The 19,905-nt window shown below is 42.5% G+C and overlaps 1 protein-coding gene across 3 annotated transcripts in view; it reads left to right on the forward strand.

Annotated features, from left to right (window-relative positions):
- COL15A1 (collagen type XV alpha 1 chain) overlaps positions 1–19,905 on the forward strand; it is a 262,588-nt gene that overhangs the window by 216,177 nt on the left and 26,506 nt on the right. For 2 of the 3 annotated variants that reach the window (XM_050938132.1, XM_050938131.1), the window contains exons 28-34: positions 1,531–1,584; positions 1,848–1,907; positions 5,978–6,046; positions 6,460–6,501; positions 11,384–11,426; positions 15,812–15,901; positions 19,211–19,260. In XM_050938132.1, the coding sequence (XP_050794089.1) occupies positions 1,531–1,584; positions 1,848–1,907; positions 5,978–6,046; positions 6,460–6,501; positions 11,384–11,426; positions 15,812–15,901; positions 19,211–19,260 (408 nt within the window). The remainder of the gene's footprint in view (positions 1–1,530; positions 1,585–1,847; positions 1,908–5,977; positions 6,047–6,459; positions 6,502–11,383; positions 11,427–15,811; positions 15,902–19,210; positions 19,261–19,905) is intronic. The other variant, XM_050938133.1, reaches the window with a different exon arrangement.

The following is a 19,905-nucleotide window of genomic DNA, read 5'->3' on the forward strand; positions in this document are numbered from 1 at the left end:
GCTGTATCTCAGTTCCAAGTGGCACCCTGGGGCCATCACAGCACCATTCTCAGATTCTGAGGGTTCTATACACACACACACACACACACACACACACACACACACACACACACACTCAATACCAGCCACCTGCTGCAGTTAAAAATGTTTGCAAGAATGCTAAAACAGAGGTGTCCTTCTGCTAATATAAATTGGAAAAGAAAAGAAAATCCAAAAGTTGCTACATATTCAGAATGGTGGTAGTTACTCTTGAGGTTTCATTCAGCCTGGTGGAAAAAGGTTAGCCTGTGGTCCTTTCAACTCTGCTGTTTGATGTGAATGGACTTGTTGCTGGCTAGAGTTTTTACTGGTGGAAGTTGACACTTAGAGGTTGCATGTTGCTGGACTCCTACAGCTGGGAGTGTGGAGGAAGCATGGGTTTCTTTGTCAGGCATGATGACATCACCTGGCCAGTGTTCAGCAATCACCAGCAGCCATGGTCGATGGGGTGTGTAGATGTGCACTTCATCACTCATGGTACAAATCAGCTGGAGAACTCTTACTTTGCAAAACCCAGTGTCCTTTTATTTCCCTGTGTTCGTTCCCACCACCATCTATATACAACTCTATGTAATTCAATAGGAGTTCGGTAGCCACGCAGGGGACAGCTAGTTCCTGTTGCTAGCTAGGAGCAGCAGTTCCTCACACCTTACTCCTCCTGTTCCCCCCCTTTTCCACTTCCTTCCTGCCGGCTTGATAGGCCTTCTCCCCAGCAGGCTCAAAGGTGATTACTCTTCGCTCCTTTAATGAGCCACACCCTGCCAGCTCCAATCAGTCCCCTTGATGGGAGCTGTACTAGCAGCTTCTGAGATAACAAGGGCTGGTTCAGTGCCTCGTAGGCCAGCACCCTGTTACAGGGTCCAGTTAGGTCACCTTTATGTAAACAAAGATTCTCCCCATTCCAGTAGTTTTGTGCTTGGAAAGTCCACAGATTGAAAAATATAGCCAGTCAGGAGGTCTGTGGGGTTTTTTGAGACATTTGAGGTCAGTCTAGACATTTTTTCAATCACTCTAAAAAGTCCCCACTCAAAAATAATTTTAAAAATGCAAGATTAGCAGAAAGTTGGCATAGAAATCATAGGAAAACACCAATCACACATTCACTCAAGCAGAGAGAGACAGTTCCTGTTCCATAGACAGATGCTTATAAGTTCCCCTTTATAGTTTGGTACTTGACAGCTCAGCTTTGAACATTTTGGACACACAAAAACTGTGCGAAATTTAGACTTTGACAGTGAGAGCAAAGAATCTTGTCCTCCAAAGATCACAATCTTGGAGTTCCATTTTTATATGCAGACCTATCTGCCTCACATCTGTACTCTCAGAATAGTTGCTGAAGGGAATTAGTCTGCAGACAGGGAACCTTTTTTAAAAACACATTGATGTGCTTTCAAAATGACCAAAACATGAGTCACTGTCATGTTCCATATAGAAAGTTTTATATTTTGCTCCTTTTCTCAGCTAATCACATGCTTTCTATTTTCTCTCCAGGGACCAGTAGGACCTTCTGGACCTAAGGGAGAACTTGGTATTCCTGGACGACCTGTACGTGTTAGGGTCTTTCAAATGTGGGGGAGGGATAGCTCAGTGGTTTGAGCATTGGTCTGCTAAACCCAGGGTTGTGAGCTCAATCTCTGAGGGAGCCACTTAGGGATCTGGGGCAAAAATCAGTATTTGGTCCTACTAGTGAAGCCAAGGGGCTGGACTCAATGACCTTTCAGAGTCCCTTCCAGCTCTATGAGATAGGTATGGAATAAAAATAGCAGTTTACTTCTGTACAGAAACTAAAACATTTCTCTTCATTTCAGGGCCGCCCAGGATTGAATGGACTGAAAGGTGTAAAAGGTGAACGGGGTGTAACATTATATGTAAGTTCTGCAGTGGTACTGAAATTCACTGTAAACAGGAATATAATCCCATGTCAAGGCTAATAGATATGAATCTATTCTAGGAATAAAACCAGCTTGCAATACCTAGAAATGCTAACATGATCGTTCTGTTTCTCCTGATGAATAATAATAATTCAGCCCCAATTTCTGTAATCCTAACTCCAGCTGAGCAGTATGTACTTGTGTGAGTAGTTCTAGTGACTTCAGTGAGGCCTTGGCTACACTGGCATTTTACAGCGCTGCAACTTTCTTGCTCAGGGGTGTGAAAAAACACCCCCCTGAGCGCAGCAAGTTACATCACTGTAAAGCGCCAGTGTAAACAGTGCCCCAGTGGTGGGAGCGCGGCTCCCAGCACTGTAAGCTAATCCGTAAGGGGTGGTGGAGTACCTGCAGCGCTGGGAGAGCTGGGTGGCGCTGTGACCACACTCGCACTTCAAAGCACTGCTGCGGGAGCGCTTTCACGGCAGTGCTTTGGAGTTGCAAGTGTAGCCATATCCTACACTCACATAAGTGCTACTCTTGGTAAGTAAGTGTGGCTCAGTTAGGCCGATCTTGGGCTTCATCTTTCAAACACTCCCTACCTAACTGTGCTTGCTGCCACAAGTTGTCGGGGGGACGCTACAAACACTACACAGATAATAAGTGTGTGTAGGATTTGCATGCTAAATATTCTACAATTGTTGAATTCAAAAATGCTTTTGAGCTTGATAAACAAAAATCCTGATTCTGCAACCCTGATTGACACTGGGTAGCGCTCATGCAAGTAGTCCATCAGCAAGTGCTACTCAGCTTAAGTAAAAGTTCCAGAATAGCATTTTCCATTTCCATAGAACATCTGGTATCATAATTCGTATCAGAGTTCTTAGGATGTGTCTATGCTAGAAAAATTAGCACTGGTACATGTATTACTTTAGTACCAAAAACAGTGCAGCTACTTCAGTACTATGCTATTAGGGAAGACAAGGTGCTGGTAGTCCCACCACACATACACACACTCTGAGCTGTGTGTACACCAGCACAGTACACTGTTGCTTTACTAGAAAAATCTGTACCAATATTGTACAAAAGACCTTATATGATCAAGTTCACATCAGAAATAGTATCCTGGTTCATTACACTGTTGATGGAATCTGTTATATTTCAATTGATTGTATTTTAAATAAGTTCTATTGTATTATGAAATGCCCTTCTGGAGTAGCTTGTTTAAAAACTATTCTGCACCAGGTTGAAATCCCAAGTGTGAATCCTTCACAATAGATATGAGTGCAAATTATGTTAATGTCTTCGCTTGTCAAAAAGAAGACAGAGAAATGGCTTGATTGGTGTACCTTCCTGGGGAGAAAATACCAGGTACTAAAGAGCTTTTTCATCGAACAAAGAAAGGCAAAACAAGAACGAGTTGCTGGAAACTGAAGCCAGACAAAGTCAAATTCGAAATTAGGTGCAAATCTCTTACAGTGAGAGTGATTAACAGACTACCAAAGGGAAGTGTTGGATGCTCCAGCTCTTGGAATCTTTGTCAAGACTGGATGTCTTTCTGGAAGACATTTTTTAGCTAAACATAAGTTAATGCACTCAATGCAGGGGTTACTGGGTGAAATTCTATGGCCTGTGATATATAGGAGATCAGATTACATGACCTAATAGTATTTAAAGCCAGAAGGCACTATGGATTTGTTCCATTTCTATCAGATGAGAGGAACTCATTACCAGGTGCAACTGTTCTAAATAATTTGAGTTCTCATATGTTAGCCAACATAATCAAAGTGTCATTCATTTAGATGGACAGAGAAGTCAGCTATAGCAGCAGACAGGTTCATAATCTCTGCCTTCTCCTCCTCTTTCCACATCCATCCATTATGCCCCTCTGTATCCCTGATTACAGCCTGTAGTATCTTTTCTGCTTAAGCAGCAAAGAGTCCTGTGGCACCTTGTAGACTAACAGACGTATTGGAGCATGAGCTTTCGTAGGTGAATACCCACTTCGTCGGATGCATCCGACAAAGTGGGTATTCACCCACAAAAGCTCATGCTCCAATACATCTGTTAGTCTATAACAAGGGTCCCCAACACTGCGCCTGCTGGGGCATCTAAATGCTCCTGCATCCTGGCCGGCGGTGGAGCATCCGCCAAAATGCTGCCGAATTTCTGCGGCATTTCGGTGGTGACACCTCTTGAGGATGCCACTTGCTGCTGACAAGTGACGTCATGGAGAGATGTCGCCACCGAAATGCAGCAGAAATGCGGCGGCATTTCGGTGGATGCCCCACTGCCGCCACGGTCTTTTGTCTGGCGCCCGCCAGACGAAAAGGTTGGGGACCACTGGTCTATAAGGTGCCACAGGACTCTTTGCTGCTTTTACAGATCCAGACTAACATAGCTCCCCCTCTGACACTTTTCTGCTTAGGTGCTTAATGAAGAGTGTTATTCCAATGTAGCAGTGCTAGTAGGGAGCTGGGGGTGGGGATCCGTCAGGGACCAGACCCAGTGTGTGGACACAGGGCCTCCACATGGATATAGCATTCAGTGTTATAGGTTGGGCTGGATTCTACATTCAGTTATGGTGGTGTAAATCCAGAATAAGTGCACTGATGTCAGTGCAGTAGCCCATTGTTAATAGTGCAGTTCCTGAGTGTGTAGTGTGCTGGTTGTAGCCAATGATTTTAGTTTATTATTCATTTATTGTGTAATGTTATGATTAATTAATATGTGATATTACATATATTCATTTTATGTTAATTAGAATGAATTTGTAGGATTATAAAAATGTAAAATTGATCAGTATTTAAAGAAACCAAGTATTAGACATAAGTAAGACAAGCTAAAATGCAAAAACCTGTAGGTTGAGGCCTGCAAGACTTTAGCTTAGCTATTTTAGGCCTTGGAGACAAGAAGTAATAACTCAAGCCAATGACCAAAGAATAACCCAATGCCCTAAAAATATGGGAAAGGGGGTACCAGGTGGTAATATTGTGCAAAATTGCCCAAAAGATTAATATTAGATCATAAAAATACTGTAAAGGCGTATCTGTCTCTGACATGTGTCTTAAACCATGGGATAAAAACAAAGGGAACTTACACAGTCTATAGAAAATTGAGGTCCCTTAAGTTTCCAGGGAACACAGACCAATAAGAGAAAAGAGAGTTTACACTTTTATGAACATGCCCAGAATGTAGATATAAACAGGATTACATTACAAAAAGGGATGCCCAGAATGGGAAAATTGGGCTCCCTATGGGAGACTCCAGCGGGAACCATTCCTCTACTAATGATCAAGCATGAGAGACACATCAGACCCTAACACTATTGTTAAGGATGTGAGTATAACTATATTTGTAACTTTTGCATAGGTCTGTATAGAATTTCTATATGCTTGGGTAATCATAACTTACTTATAAACTAAACTAAACTTTATACTGATAAATGTATGTGTGGTCACTACCCTTGGTCTTTATGTGTTTCTAAAAACTCTAACTCTAAAGCAAGTAGCAAACATAACTTTCACTCTGTTAAGCTTAAAACTGTAGCTGCCAGAACCAAACCCACTGTGGCATAATACCACATTACAAAATTCACTTTAAATAACATAAAAGGCTACATGACTGAATGGTTCAGAATCTCTCTCCTTAGAGCTACGATTTATGTTACAGATGTTCTGCATTTAAATGTCCAGTTGTCTGAATGGCATTTGAACAGTGCAGTTTGTAATTGTGTATGTCTCAGCAGTTTGGAAAATCCAAAGAGAGTATTTTCTGGGGAACAAATGGAGCTTTTTTATATAATTCTGTGGTTGGTTTGTTTGTTCTGAATGCAAAAGCCTCGGGCAATTCTCCTGTCTATGAAATATTGTGGGTCAAATCTTAGAATCCACATTTTCTTTTTAAAGGTAAAAATTTGTACATGCAAGAAAATGCTCAACCTCCCTTCAGGCCAGTTAGCACAAGGCTCCATGTTCAAATTGGCCCATGCCCTTTTTCTGTCAGCTGGCACTGCAGTGTGAAAGGTTCTAACTAATAAATGTCTTTTTCTCCTTGTTGTGCCTTCCCAGGGTCCTCCTGGCTTGCCTGGGCCCCCGGGACCCCCTGGACCTCCAGGGGCTGTAATTCACATCAAAGGAGTAAGTACCTAGAGGGATTATTTGTTGGTCTGTGGGGCCTTGCTGCCATTGCAGTAATGCACAGCTCTTGAAATGGGTTGTAAGGTGAAACCTTGAAATTGTTTCAGATCGCACAGATTTGCAGGCAGATTTCCAGCTTGTGTATATAGGACAGAACCTCCTAACCACAGATGTTGAAAGCACTCTTATTTAAGAGGTTTGCCCCATCCACAAAGGCCACCACTTGCTGGCAGAACCACACCATGCAAGAGCATTCTTAACATCTGACCCAGAAAATCCATTCAGAATGAGGAGATTTTTGTATTGTGGAGGGTCCTTTGCCTGTCATCTTCTATTAAATCTGAATATTTATTTGCTATATCATCATCATCATCTTTATTTACTGAATTCATTTTCCTCCACATTTTGAATAGACAGTTTTCCCAATTTCTCCCAGACCTCACTGCAAAATGCCAGTAAGTTATATACAGACCCTGCTTTTACCAAATTACATTGATATATGTAAGTGCATGGCCGTGAGAACAAGTGAAACAAACATCTCTGTGCATGTTTTAGCTCTCTTCAATCTCTACTTTTGCTTTGCTATCTGCCTTGGTAATGTCATATGTCCAATGTACACAATGAAGTAGGATCAAGGCTTTAAGATAACAGAGTATTTTATATTCTCAACAATGAATGCCTTGTAGAATGCATGAGAGGTATAAACAGCATTGTAAACTTTTGGCTTAAAGCTTTGTAACATTGTTCTTTTGTTTGTCGACCAAAGATTAGAGACAAAGAGAGTCTAAAAAAAATAAGAATTGTCTTTGGAAAGATGTGTTTCTATTGATTTTTTTTAAAGGAGGTGGGAGGAACTTTTATTTCTGTTACTGCTTGTACAATACCTCTCAGGCAACAATCAGAATAAAATTGTCTAGTCTCTTTGAATGCCAGGACATGTAAAGCATATATCAAACAAACAAAATCTTCTTTTGCCCTACTTGGATTTACATTCCAATTGTTCCATCCACATGCTATGACATCTTGCTCAAGTCACCCAGAACCGTCACAGCAAGAGCGACCTTTGCTCTTGCTGAGCTGTGTGCCAGCTCCTGGACACATCAGCTTGTGTGCTTTGCCAGCAAAATTTTCAGGACTCTGCCATCTAAACCTTGCCTTACAGGTAACAGTGAACACCAGTTCCCAAGTTCCCAAGAGACGTCTCCTTGCAGTGTCCAGTCCCTCTCACTGGACAGTCGCAGAAGTTAAGTTTGCTGCCTGCAAAGAGACAGAGCCCACGTCAACCGGTTAGGTTAGCTGAAGACTCACGCTTCACTTTCATAACCAGCACTGAGATGGTTTGTTTTTCAGTTTCTTAACAAAGAACACAGGTTTGAGTGATTTCAGATGAGAGAGAAAGAGACATGAAAGGTTACAAACAAAACAAACCACACTTTCTAGTGACTAAAACTAACTTCAAGTTACACTCTTTGTCTAAGCAGGTTTCTCACCTATAATCAGTACCCAGAAACTTTAGTCCACTTGGCTGAAGGATCCATCTTTCTCGGTTTCAAGAGCTCTGCCCTCAGATGGTGGATGCCAAAATGACTTTCTGTTTCTGCTTATATTTCCCAAAGTCCATTGTCTCTCTTTCTACAGCCAGGAAGTCTTCTTGGGTGTACAGCTTCCATCCCCCATTGTGATCGTTTCATTGTGTGGTCATCTCCACGACTTGCTAGTTTGGTAGCTCTGTTTACCTTATATGTAAATGCAGTACCATTGTTTCTGTCCTCGCCTTGCTCAATTTACATTGGAGAGACAGTCAAGCAGGTGAAACAACATTCCTTTGTTTAGAACAGACTAGGCTTATGCACTGCTTGCCAAACACATTTGAAGAAGATATTTCTATCACACATCTGTTCTTTACATTCTGCCCATACTTACACTATACAGTAACATTAATGACCAGCATGATACCTGTTTGCATATGACACCTTTAGATGACACTGTAGCAGGCTGAGCACTCGCCGCTGTGATGCCTCCTGCGGGTCGTCCAGGAATTAGCTCAGTTCCAGCCTTGGAGTGCCCCCTTCTGTCTAGTGTCTCTCCTGCCTCAGGCCGTATGTCCCTCTCAGATCCCAGTGCCCTCTTATCTTGAGGTTCTTCGCCACAGCAGTCCCCATGCTCTGGGTCTCCCCTCCCAGAGGACCCCCTCAACCCTCTATGCCCCCTTTGCCTCAGTGGCTACTGCCATTCATCATCTAGCCCCCTTTATCTGAGGCAGACAGCAGTCTGTAGTGGCCACTCATCACTGGCAAGGGGGTTGGACCAGCTGCCTCTACCTATCCCTGGGCTGCACCTCTGCAGCCCCAGTACCTACTTAGGCCTTTAACAAGACCTCAGCCTGAGGAGTTGCCAGGATGGAGCTCCCCAGCTCCTCTTGCTTTCCCCAGCACTGTTCTGCCCCAGGTACCCTTTGCTCTGAATCAGCTAGGTCCTTCCCACTCCAATGCTGGAGTCAGACTGACCCAGCGCCTCCCTTAGCCCTTCTTATACTCGCCCAGCTGGGCCCTGATTGGCTGCCTCAAGCCTGCTCATGGTTGGGTCCCTAGGCAGCCCTTTCCCAGGGCTGTTTTTAACCCCTTCCAACCCGGAGCAGGGTGACTACTCCACTATAGACACCTTTTAGAATCAGATTGACAACAGTGAATTGGGGCAACGAGTATATCAGGCCTGATGTGAGTTATATTATGGTGTGCCCTCTGCCAGCTGGCACTGAGGGGCTCCCTGGGTCACATATGCCAACTATTATTGCCTCATAAAACTCAAGGAGTGACATCCTGACCCCACTGAAGTCAATTGCAAAACTTCCATTGACTTCAATGAGGCAGGAATTTCACCTAGGATGTCTGAGGAGCTGATGTGGCACTAAGGTTTAGAGGACCTCACAGACTTTTTGTTTAGTAAATCACAGAAATTACCTCTTGTAATAAACTGTGAACAGGCCTGAGTCACACTAGAGCTTTCCTAAAGGCCATATTGTGGCAAATAGTCACTGGGCTGAGTAGGTGAGCAATGTGGGACTTGGTAAAGGATTGTGTCTCAGGGTATTTCTACGCTGCAGTTAAACACTGGTGGCTGACTCTGTTCACAGGGCTTGGGCTTTTTAATTTATAGAATCATAGAATATCAGGGTTGGAAGGGACCTCAGGAGGTCATCTAGCCTAACTCCCTGCTCAAAGCTGGACTAATCCCCAGACAAATTTTTACCCCAGTTCCCTAAATGGCCCCCCTCAATGACTGAGCTCACAACTCTGGGTTTAGCAGGCCAATGTGCAAAGCATTGAGCTATCCCTCCCACCTAAAATAATACCTCCTAGCACTTATATAATGCTTTTCATCAGTGGATCTTAAAGCACTTTACCAAGGATATCACTATCATTATTCTCATTTTACAGATGGAGAAACTGAGGCACAAGGTCACCCAACAGGCTAGTAGCAGAGTCAGGAATAGAACCCAGGTCTCATATGTCTCAGTCCAGCACTCAAACCACTAGGCAACACTGCTCTAATTTGAAGTGTAGACATTTGGGCTGGGCCTCTGGGACCGTCCCCCATCCTGGAATCATAGAGCCTGGGCTCCAGCCTGAGGCCAAACATCTACAGTGCAATTAAACAGCCCCATAGCCCAAGCCCTTGAAGCCTGAGTCAGCTGATATAGGCCCGAGTCAGCTGATACAGATGTTTAACTGCAGTGTAGATGTATTGTTCAAGAGCCGTTATGCTTCCTCCATCAGCCTGGTGTGCAGGAGGGCTGCATCATCCATCTGCTACAGTACATCATATTAAAACTCAACACTTTACAGTGGATCCACTTCTCATTTCACTTATCCCAGTTTATTTAGGTTGATTTTGGAAGAGAGACCCCAGATCTATATTGGTATAAATACAATGAGACTCAATATCAATAAGAACAAAATAAGAAAATAATCTCTCCTGCCTTTAAAGAAAAATATATTTACTGGTTTTATAAACCTTTCCATATTAACATTACTTATGAACTCAGACACAGAAAAATGACCACAAGATGTTTTTACGTTTCTATGAGGCTTTAACTACTTGTTTTTGGAATTTCATTCTTGTCTCTTTCATTCCATCCATAAATTCTCCATCTTACATATAACTTTCTTATAAGAAATTATTTTCATTAGATCTGCTAGGAATTGTTCTACGGATTGGCCAACTTTCTTACCAATGCCTTGCAATTATCTTCTGTGCAACCATTAAAATGACAGAAACCCATTAGAGAGCAAGAATAGTTCATTCGCACAGAGGTTAAATATCAGTGAACAGTAGCAAGAACTCTGAAAATATTTTAATTGCACTAATGACTGCCCAGATAAAAGAAATGTGTGGTTCTAAGTGCCTCTCCATGCATCTTAATATGCAAGATAGTTTTGCCCTATATTTGTGAATGACATAAAACTGCCCCAATTTGTACATACAAATACTCCGCTCCACACATCTGTATAAGTGAATATTCGTAAGAAACTATGGACTGAATCCTGCAAGCATTCCTTGTGCGAATAGACCCACTGAAATTGCAGTGAGTGTTGCAGGACTGGACCTTTTCATGCAGCCGCTGCACAATGGGATTTTTAATATGTGAATAGGATGTAATTCATATTAATAGTAATAATTAGCATTAAGTAGTGTTTTATCCATTGAGAGCATTGTATCAACATTAATTAATCCTCTCAATATCTTTAGGCGGTAAGTTATTTTGTCTCTGTTTTACAGACAGGCAATAAGTTTGTGACATGCTCAAGACCACAGCAGGAATAGAATTAGGGAGTTCCTGGCTCCCAGTCTCGTGCTTCGATCACACTTTTCTTTCTCTCAAGTGTCTTTTATGCACATGGAGCAGATAAGAAGCCATTGAATTGTGTTAATAGTTGATGAAAAGCACTACAACCACAATCTGTTATCTTAAAAATCAAATTCTGCTCTCATTTGCACTGATGTAAATCCAGAGCAATTCTAGTGACTTGAATTGAGTTACCCTGGATTTATACTAGCATAACTGAAAGCAGAATTCAGTTAATATTGCAAAAATGCATGTTTTACAGCCCACTGAAAGCATGCTGCATGTTGAAGAATGCACAATACTGAATAAGTCTTAACTGGCTAATATTTGGACATTGGCAAGTTGACTAAAACAGCTTAAACTATTAATTATATGTACTGTGTTAGCACACAAAAGCTCCAGCCAGAATCAGGGCCCTATTATGCTAACCGCTGCATAAGTATAAGATAATTTGTATAGATAATATTCTGATTATATTTCTTTGTGTGTAGGTTGGCACTGCTCATCCTGGAAACCAAGAAGCTAACATTTATGGTAAACTATTGGATTTTTTACTTCTTGTAGCAATATATTGGATCAAATATGACCCTAGTTGTAGTGACCAAAAGTCTCAGCCATCTCTTGGCTATTAGGCAATCTACACCATAAGAAATGATTTTGTGGCCTCAATTGTGTTCTTATTAAACTAGTATCCACATCCCCAAACCCACCAACACTGTTGGTACAAATTAGTACCCTGTTGCCAGTGATCAGCATAGAGATCAAGGCGTGAATGAGCCATGGGACTGAACTATCCTTTCTCTCAGAGCTGGTATCTCTTGATCAGGGATAAGACACATAGATGTGGCTGTGTGGGGTGAGGCCGCAGTCCCATTGTTATGTGTTCTCTGTCATAATCGGCTATAGAACTGTATGGAATATGCAGTCACACAATCAGTCCTCCTGTGCTCTGGGAACATCTCAACAGCAAACTCAAAGGCTAACCTGAAATTACTCTTATGGGAAGAAAACTGGATTGGGTTGATTCCCAATTCAGCCTACCCAGAAGAGCCCCAACTGCTGCCTGATGAATGCTGGTCCCACTTCTCTCACAGGTGACTGTGTTTGTTCTGAATGGCACAGAACATTCCCTTGGGTCAGCCAGTCAGAATGGGAAGCTCCTGCCTATGATCAGAGCTCCAGTCCCATTGCTTGGGCGTCAACAGTGTAATCCATGCAGGTACTTAGGTACCTAAATCCTATTTTTAGGCACCACTCTGAGCCACAAAACTCCCACTCAGCTGCCACCGAACCCTGTAGGTGCCTGAACTCACTCAACGTCTAAGTTTTTTTGCCTGTGGGCATACCCACTGCTGTCTCACTCTAGGCACCTATCTCCCATCTAAGCCTGGGAGTGATCCACATACTGGATAAAGAGAGGTGTTGGGTCTCCTGTCACATGTGGGGCCCAACCTGGTAGGCAGCCTCTGAGCATGGCCCCTCAGGTGAGTTCCTCCTTCTCCTCCCTCACAGCTCAGTGGCAGAGGAGAAGGAGGAAGGGCCCAGGGCCGACGCTTCCATTTAGGCGGCCTAGGCATTCGCCTAGGGCACCGGGATTATTGGTGGGCGGCATTTTGCCAGAGGGAGCGGCAGGCGGCTCTGGTGGAGCTGCCGCAGTCATGCCTGCGGAGGGTCTGCTGCTCGCGCGACTCTGATGGACTGCCCACAGGCACGACTGCGGCAGCTCCACTGGTGTCGCGGGACCAGCGCACGGGGCGGTGAAATTGCCATGGGCCTAGGGCGCTAAAACCTCTAGTGCTGGTCCTGGAAGGGCCTCTCTTATAACCCTTGGTCCAGTGGTCAGAGTATTCATCCAAGATGTGGGAGACCCCCAGTTCAAGTCCTATTTTCTTCCTGAGGGTGAGAAGAGATTTGAACAGAGACCTGTCACTTCTCAGGTGAGTGCTTTCACCACTGGGCTATCTCTGGCCCAATTAATATTTAATGATTTAATTAAAGTGGAACAACTTCAGTAGGAGAGATAGAGGGAACCTCATATCAGAATAGTTCATAGCCTTGTGGTTAGACTACTCACAGGCAGAGGGGGGACTTGAACCAGGGGGCGTCTATCTCCATAAGATGGGTGGACTTAGCACACATCCCTCTAGTTAGCATCTCCCACTGGCTAGCTTAGGCTGCTCCCTGCCTAGCCTGCTGGATTTGTGGATTGCAATTTGAAGTGTCTGTCTCTCCCCCATTCAGTATATTGGGAACACAGACACCTAGCTTGGGCTATGTCTACACTACTGCCTGTGTCAGCAAAACGTATGTCGCTCAGGGGTGTGAATATTCCACCTTCCTGAGCGACATAAGTTACACTGACATAAGTGGTAGTGTGCATAGCACTGTGTCAATGGGAGAGCTTCTCCAGCTGACATAGCTTATGCTGCTTACAGAAGTGGGAGGTGGGGTTTATGCTGACAGGAGAGCTCTCTCTCTCCTGTCGGCATAGACAGTCTTCACCAGATGCGCTGCAGCAGCACAGCTGTACCAGAACAGCTGCGCCACTGCAGGACTGTACGTGTAGACATGGCCTCAAGCTTTGTGGATTGCAGTGTTTTTCCTGTGATTTTTCTCAGCACCTAAAAATTAAGTTTGGCAACGCCTAAATCCCTTTGTGGATCTGTGCCAAAGTAAATATCATAGACAGGATCAACCCCTCCTTAGAGCAGGAATCACTGCAAATTACCCTTGAAGAGGTTTTTGAAAAGGAGAGATCAAACCACCAAAATCTCTTTCACTTGCAAGGGAAAGAGTGTTTGAACCTTTCTGGGGAGACAGAAGAAATTCTCCCCTTCCCTTCACTCTGTAGGAGGATGAGGTGAGACCTATTGAAGAGAAGATAATTTTCCAAGGCAGAGAGAGAGAGAGAGAGAAGTGTAGACATTCCCAGGGAGGGAAACAATGGTGAAGGGAGACAGATTAACAGGGAGGGAATGATACATATTGCACCCTCCTGCAGAAGTGCCCTTGGGAGGGCAACATTAGACCAGGAAGCTTTGCAAGCACCACAGGTTGGGGATTCCTTTAGTTGCTCCCCCTTAGTGGAGAGGGATTTCAGGGATAATGGAGGAGGAAGGAATGTCAAACCTGTAGAGTCCAGCAGTGAACAGGAAACTGTGCAACAGACTTTAGTCTCTGGGTCTAAGCCCCTTCCAGTCGCATTGCTGGCACTACCTCTTGGCAGCAGACATGGGCCTTGTACTTGGAGAACTGTTAAACATTCCACTGAGTCAGTTCCCATCCCTTCCATCTTGGCTCCCAAAAAGAGCCTCAACTCCTGTCCCCCATGGCATCTTGCATTGCTAATCTGATCTTTGAATCTTGCACACCATGAATGTAACTAAAAATAGGCATGAATTGTGCCCAGTTGTGTCCAATAGTCCATTAATTGTGTCTGATAGGCATTAAAATTGGTCCAAATCATAACATAAACCCCCAAAGGCTGAGAGCCACCCTCCCTGCAGATCCTCTCAAGGGGATGAATATTCCCATAAAAGGAAGGCGTTGGAATGCATTTTCCCCACCAGCCCATGCAGGAATTCCTCAGTCACCATTAAACACTAGTCTGGGTGTGCACAGGAAGAGGGCATTGGTGCAGCCATGAAGGCAGGGCCCAAGCAAGACGGAGGTGGTTTCTGCACCAGCCTTAGATACAGATGCAATGTGTGTAAATTATAAAAGAGGCCATGGGATCTGTGTTAATATGGATCCAGTGGCACTAATACACTGCACAATTGGAGTGTAGGGTTTCAATGGCTACTCCAGCCCATAAACTGGAACAATGAAGAGTGGCCATGGAGAGGACTGCACTGTAACCACATGCCTTGTCTCTGGATTTCAGGAGTGAACTTCACTGCCATACCTCCTGCCCATCACTCAGCATAGGAACACTGCACTTTGCACCTGTGTAGCCATTTACACCTGGCAAAGTAGCAGTAAAATGCAACCACGTGAGAATGGAGTTGTTTGACACTCACTTTGCTCAGATGTAAATGACTACATAAGGGACACTGTGGTGGGCAATCCAGCCGGAAAAGTCCCAGTATGTGGGAGTGAATGTCACTCGCTGGTATCAGATCCATTGAGTAAGAAGAGTGCCATGTTATCTAGTCACCTGACAGGGTAGAACTGCAATTGAAACTGGAGGTGGGGAGCAAATACATGGAAGAGAGGACGCAAACTCAACACTGATTTGAGTGCAGGTCTACCCCCTCCTCCTACACTTTCCTGCCCCACCTGATAAGGAAATCTTGCTAAAAGTTTTTATATTCTCTGAAAGAATATTGGGTTTTTTCCATTAGTCACACTCACTTATCACAGGCAATGAATTATAAATAGTTTTGTTGGCCTCAACAGAAGTCATTATTTATTGCTCTGTGATAAGAAATTCAAATGCCTGAGTGATTAAGCCTGCTAGAGATACACCTCTACCCTTTGATAGTGCTTTCTCTACAGTACTCTTAGGATGGTAGACCACATCAAGAAGGTATCTCAGCTGGGGTGCTCTCTGGTTTGGCTTACTTCAGGCAGGCCCGGGTCGCTCAAGACTGGGAGAGATCTCAAGACAGAGACAGCCTTACAGAGGAGTTATTTCAGGTTCTTGAGGCAAAGAGGAAATGACAGTCCTTTTGAAATGCCATGGGAAGGAGGAAGGCATCAGTAGCTATTAAACAGTTGTGGGGAAAGCTGGGGAAGCTTGTAACAAGGGAAAGGAGCCTCTAAGTTTGAATAAACTTGTTTAGAATCCTTTCCCAGAACTTTTGTGGTTTGCCCATCACTAACACGGTATCTGTTACACCATATTTGAAAATTATACTTTGCAATAACTTCCATTTGCTAAGAATGCATTTCATTTTCTGGCAATATTTTTATGGCAGGTATGAAAGGTGAACCAGGCTCCTGGGGACTGCATGGCCCACCAGGCTTAAAAGGTGAAAAAGGAGAGAGAGGCTCACCTGGACTACCAGGTATTATGAATATGATTGTAGAGCACTATATGTACTTTTCAAGTGGGTTTATTTTAAGAGATGCAAAACATCTAATACATTTTAAAACTCATATTTATTTCCCGTGCCAGACCAGGTGTTTAACTTAATCACAATTTATTAAGGCCCTGATTTCGCAGGGTACTTAAGTACACGGCTAATTTTAAGCACTGGCATAGTCCCACATCTGTTTGAAGTTAGGTATGTACTTAGATTCCTTGCTGAATTTGGGCATAAATCAATAAACCCTATAATATTATGGGAAACATCATCATCTTATTTGTGATTTTTTTTCAAATAAATGTTTAGAACTATCTGGATTGTCACAATGTGTTAAACTGCTTTGAAGGACACCAAGTCCTTTTATTTGCCTGGCATTGTCAGCCAATTGTGATGAAGTCTAGTGCCACATAATTATTGACATCTGTGTTCAGTATAAACATTTATTTGTCTTGATTATCAAAAGTATTGACACTGATAGCAGTTAATGGGGCCTGGAAACATCCTAACAGGAGTTGCCCACTAAGAATTTATTTTTATGGGATAATTTGATATACATAGCTAAAACATTTAAATTAGGTGAGTTAGATTGTTATAAGCTTCTTGGGGCAGGAACTTTTTGTTCTATGTGTCACGTACTGTACAAACAATGTGGTCTTTGTCTAGGGCTCGTAGGCAAATCTTTTCAGCCAAGGTTGCTGTTGTATTTCATAAAGTCTTCCTGTTTGTGCCTGTTTTAATTACTAGATAGTTAGAAAAAAATCAAAAAATGGAAAAGTTATATTGATGGACATTAGAAATAGTGAAACATAAAAGGAGCGCTGTAGAAATTAAGAAATATTTTCATGTGTGGTACTTATAATATTTCAGGCCTTCAATCCAGAGCTTTAGTTTTGTGACTTAAAATAACTTTACAGTTGTTATCTTTCAGAGGGCAGCTCTTCACACTAAACTTCTATTTTGACTTTTTGCCCTTCATGCTAACCTTTCTGCTGATCAGTATCACATGCTTCTAAAAAGTTTGGAGGGGCTCCCCAAACATCAGCCAACTTTTAAAATGCAGGAACTGGGTACTTCAAAGGAAAACTAAGGGTACGTCTACAATACCTGCCGGATCGGTGGGTAGTGATCGATCTATTGGGGATTGATTTAACGCGTCTAGTGTAGATGTGATAAAATCAATCCCCGATCGCTCTACCATCGACTCTGGAACTCCACTGTGCTGAGAGGTGGAAGCGGAGGCGATGGGGGAGCAGCAGCGGTCAACTCGGTGCCGTCCTCACGGCCAGGTAAATCGACCTAAGATACGTTGACTTCAGCTATGTTATTCACGTAGCTGAAGTGATGTATCTTAGGTCGACCCCCCCACACCCCAGTGTAGACCTGTCCTAAGAAAAAATCCTGTTTTACGAGCTACCCTACTCACACTACTTCTCACACCCACATTTTATTAAATTCATTATTGTTTTGCAAGTGCTGATGATGGACAATCACAGTGATATCATGTTCCACATACTTGTGATGTGTTTTTGGACTCTCACCAGAGATAAAGTGGGGTGAACATTACACCTTCGTTATGGTCAGGATATCACTTCCTCTAGTCTGAAGACAGAGTTCATCTTTGTTCTCTAAAGAACAAAGTTCTATTTACTTAGCCTGCCTAGAGAATCCAACTGACCTTGTTGGGTTTCAGATTTTGCTAAAGGAAAGCACCACACAGTTGGTGGCCCATTCTGTTGTTGCTCTAGTAGAATATTACCATCATTTTTTGTTCTTGATCATTATAGCAGCCTAAGTATCCTCTCCCTATAAGTCATCCTTATAGGTCATGTTGGTCTGACAGATGAAGTGCATGAGATAGAGATTAGAGTGATGATGGTGGAGGTCATGCTATGAGTTAGCTCAACTGAGCACAGAGAGTTTTCCAAGCTGTGTAAATGGGGCGGACAGTTGTAGCTCTTCTGCTGTAGCATCTTCAGAGTTCCAATCATGACAATCACATGGTGAACCATGGCTTTGTTTGCTCAGAAATGTTATGGAAAAAATTCTATCTAACTTAACCCAATAGATTTTGTTTGTGAATACCAGTCTGGTTGCCTTCATACTTGCAGATACTTGTCTGGAAGGGACAAAAGCAACATCTGTATGAAATGAATGAATTTACAAAAACAATGAGAAGTCTGGTGGCACCTTAAAGACTAACTGATTTTATCTGGGCATAAGTTTCGTGGTTAAAAAATCCACTTCTTTTTTCACTTCTATTTTTCACTTCTGTTTTCACTCCATGCATCTCAAGAAGTGGGATTTTTACCCATGAAAGCTTATGGCGAAATAAATCTGTTAGTCTTTAAGGTGCCACCAGACTCCTCGTTGTTTTTGTGAATACAGACTAACATGGTTACCTCTCTGATACATGAATGAATTTGACTTTGTCTCACGGAAATTCCAGATGTTCTGTGGAACCCAATAGCTCTTATCGTGCCTGTTCCAGTGCCCACAGAAGTCTACAGGAGCTTTTCAATTTACTTCAGTGGACTTTGTGTCAGTCCCCTGGGTGTTAAAATCAAGCAGAGTATTGATTTTGTATTGGGTGTATGTTTAGCAGAGAACATTAGTGCTTCCTCATTGGAAAACAAAGTGCCAGCTTCCCTCACACTAGCAGTTGTTAAGATTTATCTCAAAAGAGAGCCGGAGAGGTACTTTTACTGCCTTTCTGAAGTGTGATATGTTTTAATTTATGAATGAATAACTAGATGGTGCCATATTTTCCATTAGGATTTGATTGAATACACTTCCCTGCAATTTGTTTGAATTCAATTAATCTTCTAAACTGTTAGTCCTAATTTAAACTGATTACAATACATCAGGGAATTCTAAGTATCTCTTTGAAACAAGTCCATCATGTTGCTGTTGAGCACTGCCAAAAAAAAAAAGTTATTTCTCAAACCTACTCAAAAACAGCAGAGCGAGAGCATGAAAAACAAAATACTGACTCCATAGTCTCAGGTTATCTAACCATCAGCAGAGCATAAGCACAATCCCACTGACACTAGCCCAGCAGTGATGCTGGCATACAGACCAGATGTTGGCTTTTGCTACAGTAAAACTGAGGGGAAACAAATGTTTGCCACATTAAAAAGGTCAAGATGGTTATGGAGAAGAATTATATTTTAAAATTCTAGAATAATACAGATAATGGCCTTCTAAAATGGAAATTATGGATAATTTAGCCCTTTTAAAATGGAAAGTACAGATGATTTTTGCACTAAAATAATGTACTTAATTTTTCAGGTCCTCCTCTGCCTTCAGCCTATTTCAGCCACTTGGTTAACAGCATGAAGGTAATTACTTCCCATGTGTATCTTAGTTCTGTTCAGCTTTTTTAACCCTATATTTTAATATGCATTAAATATAAGACAAATACTAACACACAAGTGGAATACACACGATAATTGATTTATACCAGAAATTACAAATTAATATATTATGCAATTATTCAAATTAATAGCTGAACAAACAAGTTATCATATTACTATATAATATGCCAAAAGTAAACAAAGGAGGTTACTAACGTACAAAGTATTATCTGGGTTTTATTGCTAAGTAGTTTCTTTTCACAAATTGTATTAAAATGAATCATACTTTGTCATTATCTACTTTAAATCTCCTCTATATTTCTCAAACTCTTTCATACCAACAATGGAGTGAGAGAACTTTTGCTTTCAAAAAGACTGTTAGAGCAAATATAGCTACATTTAATACATGAAAAATCAGTTTTGTACTGACTGCCTGTTATTCCTTCTCCCAAACTCGCTGATGGTTTTCTCTGTAGGATGGGGGAAGTACAAGGAACAGTCAGTGTCGATAATTTTGTGTTGTCTCTTCTTCCATCCTATCTCCTTCCCTTTCTCTCCCCTCATAGGCACTAATCCTTGCTCTTCTACACACCTTCAAATATCTGCTCTGCTTTTGTGAAGTTTGAAGTC

This window comes from Gopherus flavomarginatus, chromosome 2 (assembly GCF_025201925.1).
Source record: "Gopherus flavomarginatus isolate rGopFla2 chromosome 2, rGopFla2.mat.asm, whole genome shotgun sequence".
Lineage (NCBI taxonomy): Eukaryota > Metazoa > Chordata > Testudines > Testudinidae > Gopherus > Gopherus flavomarginatus.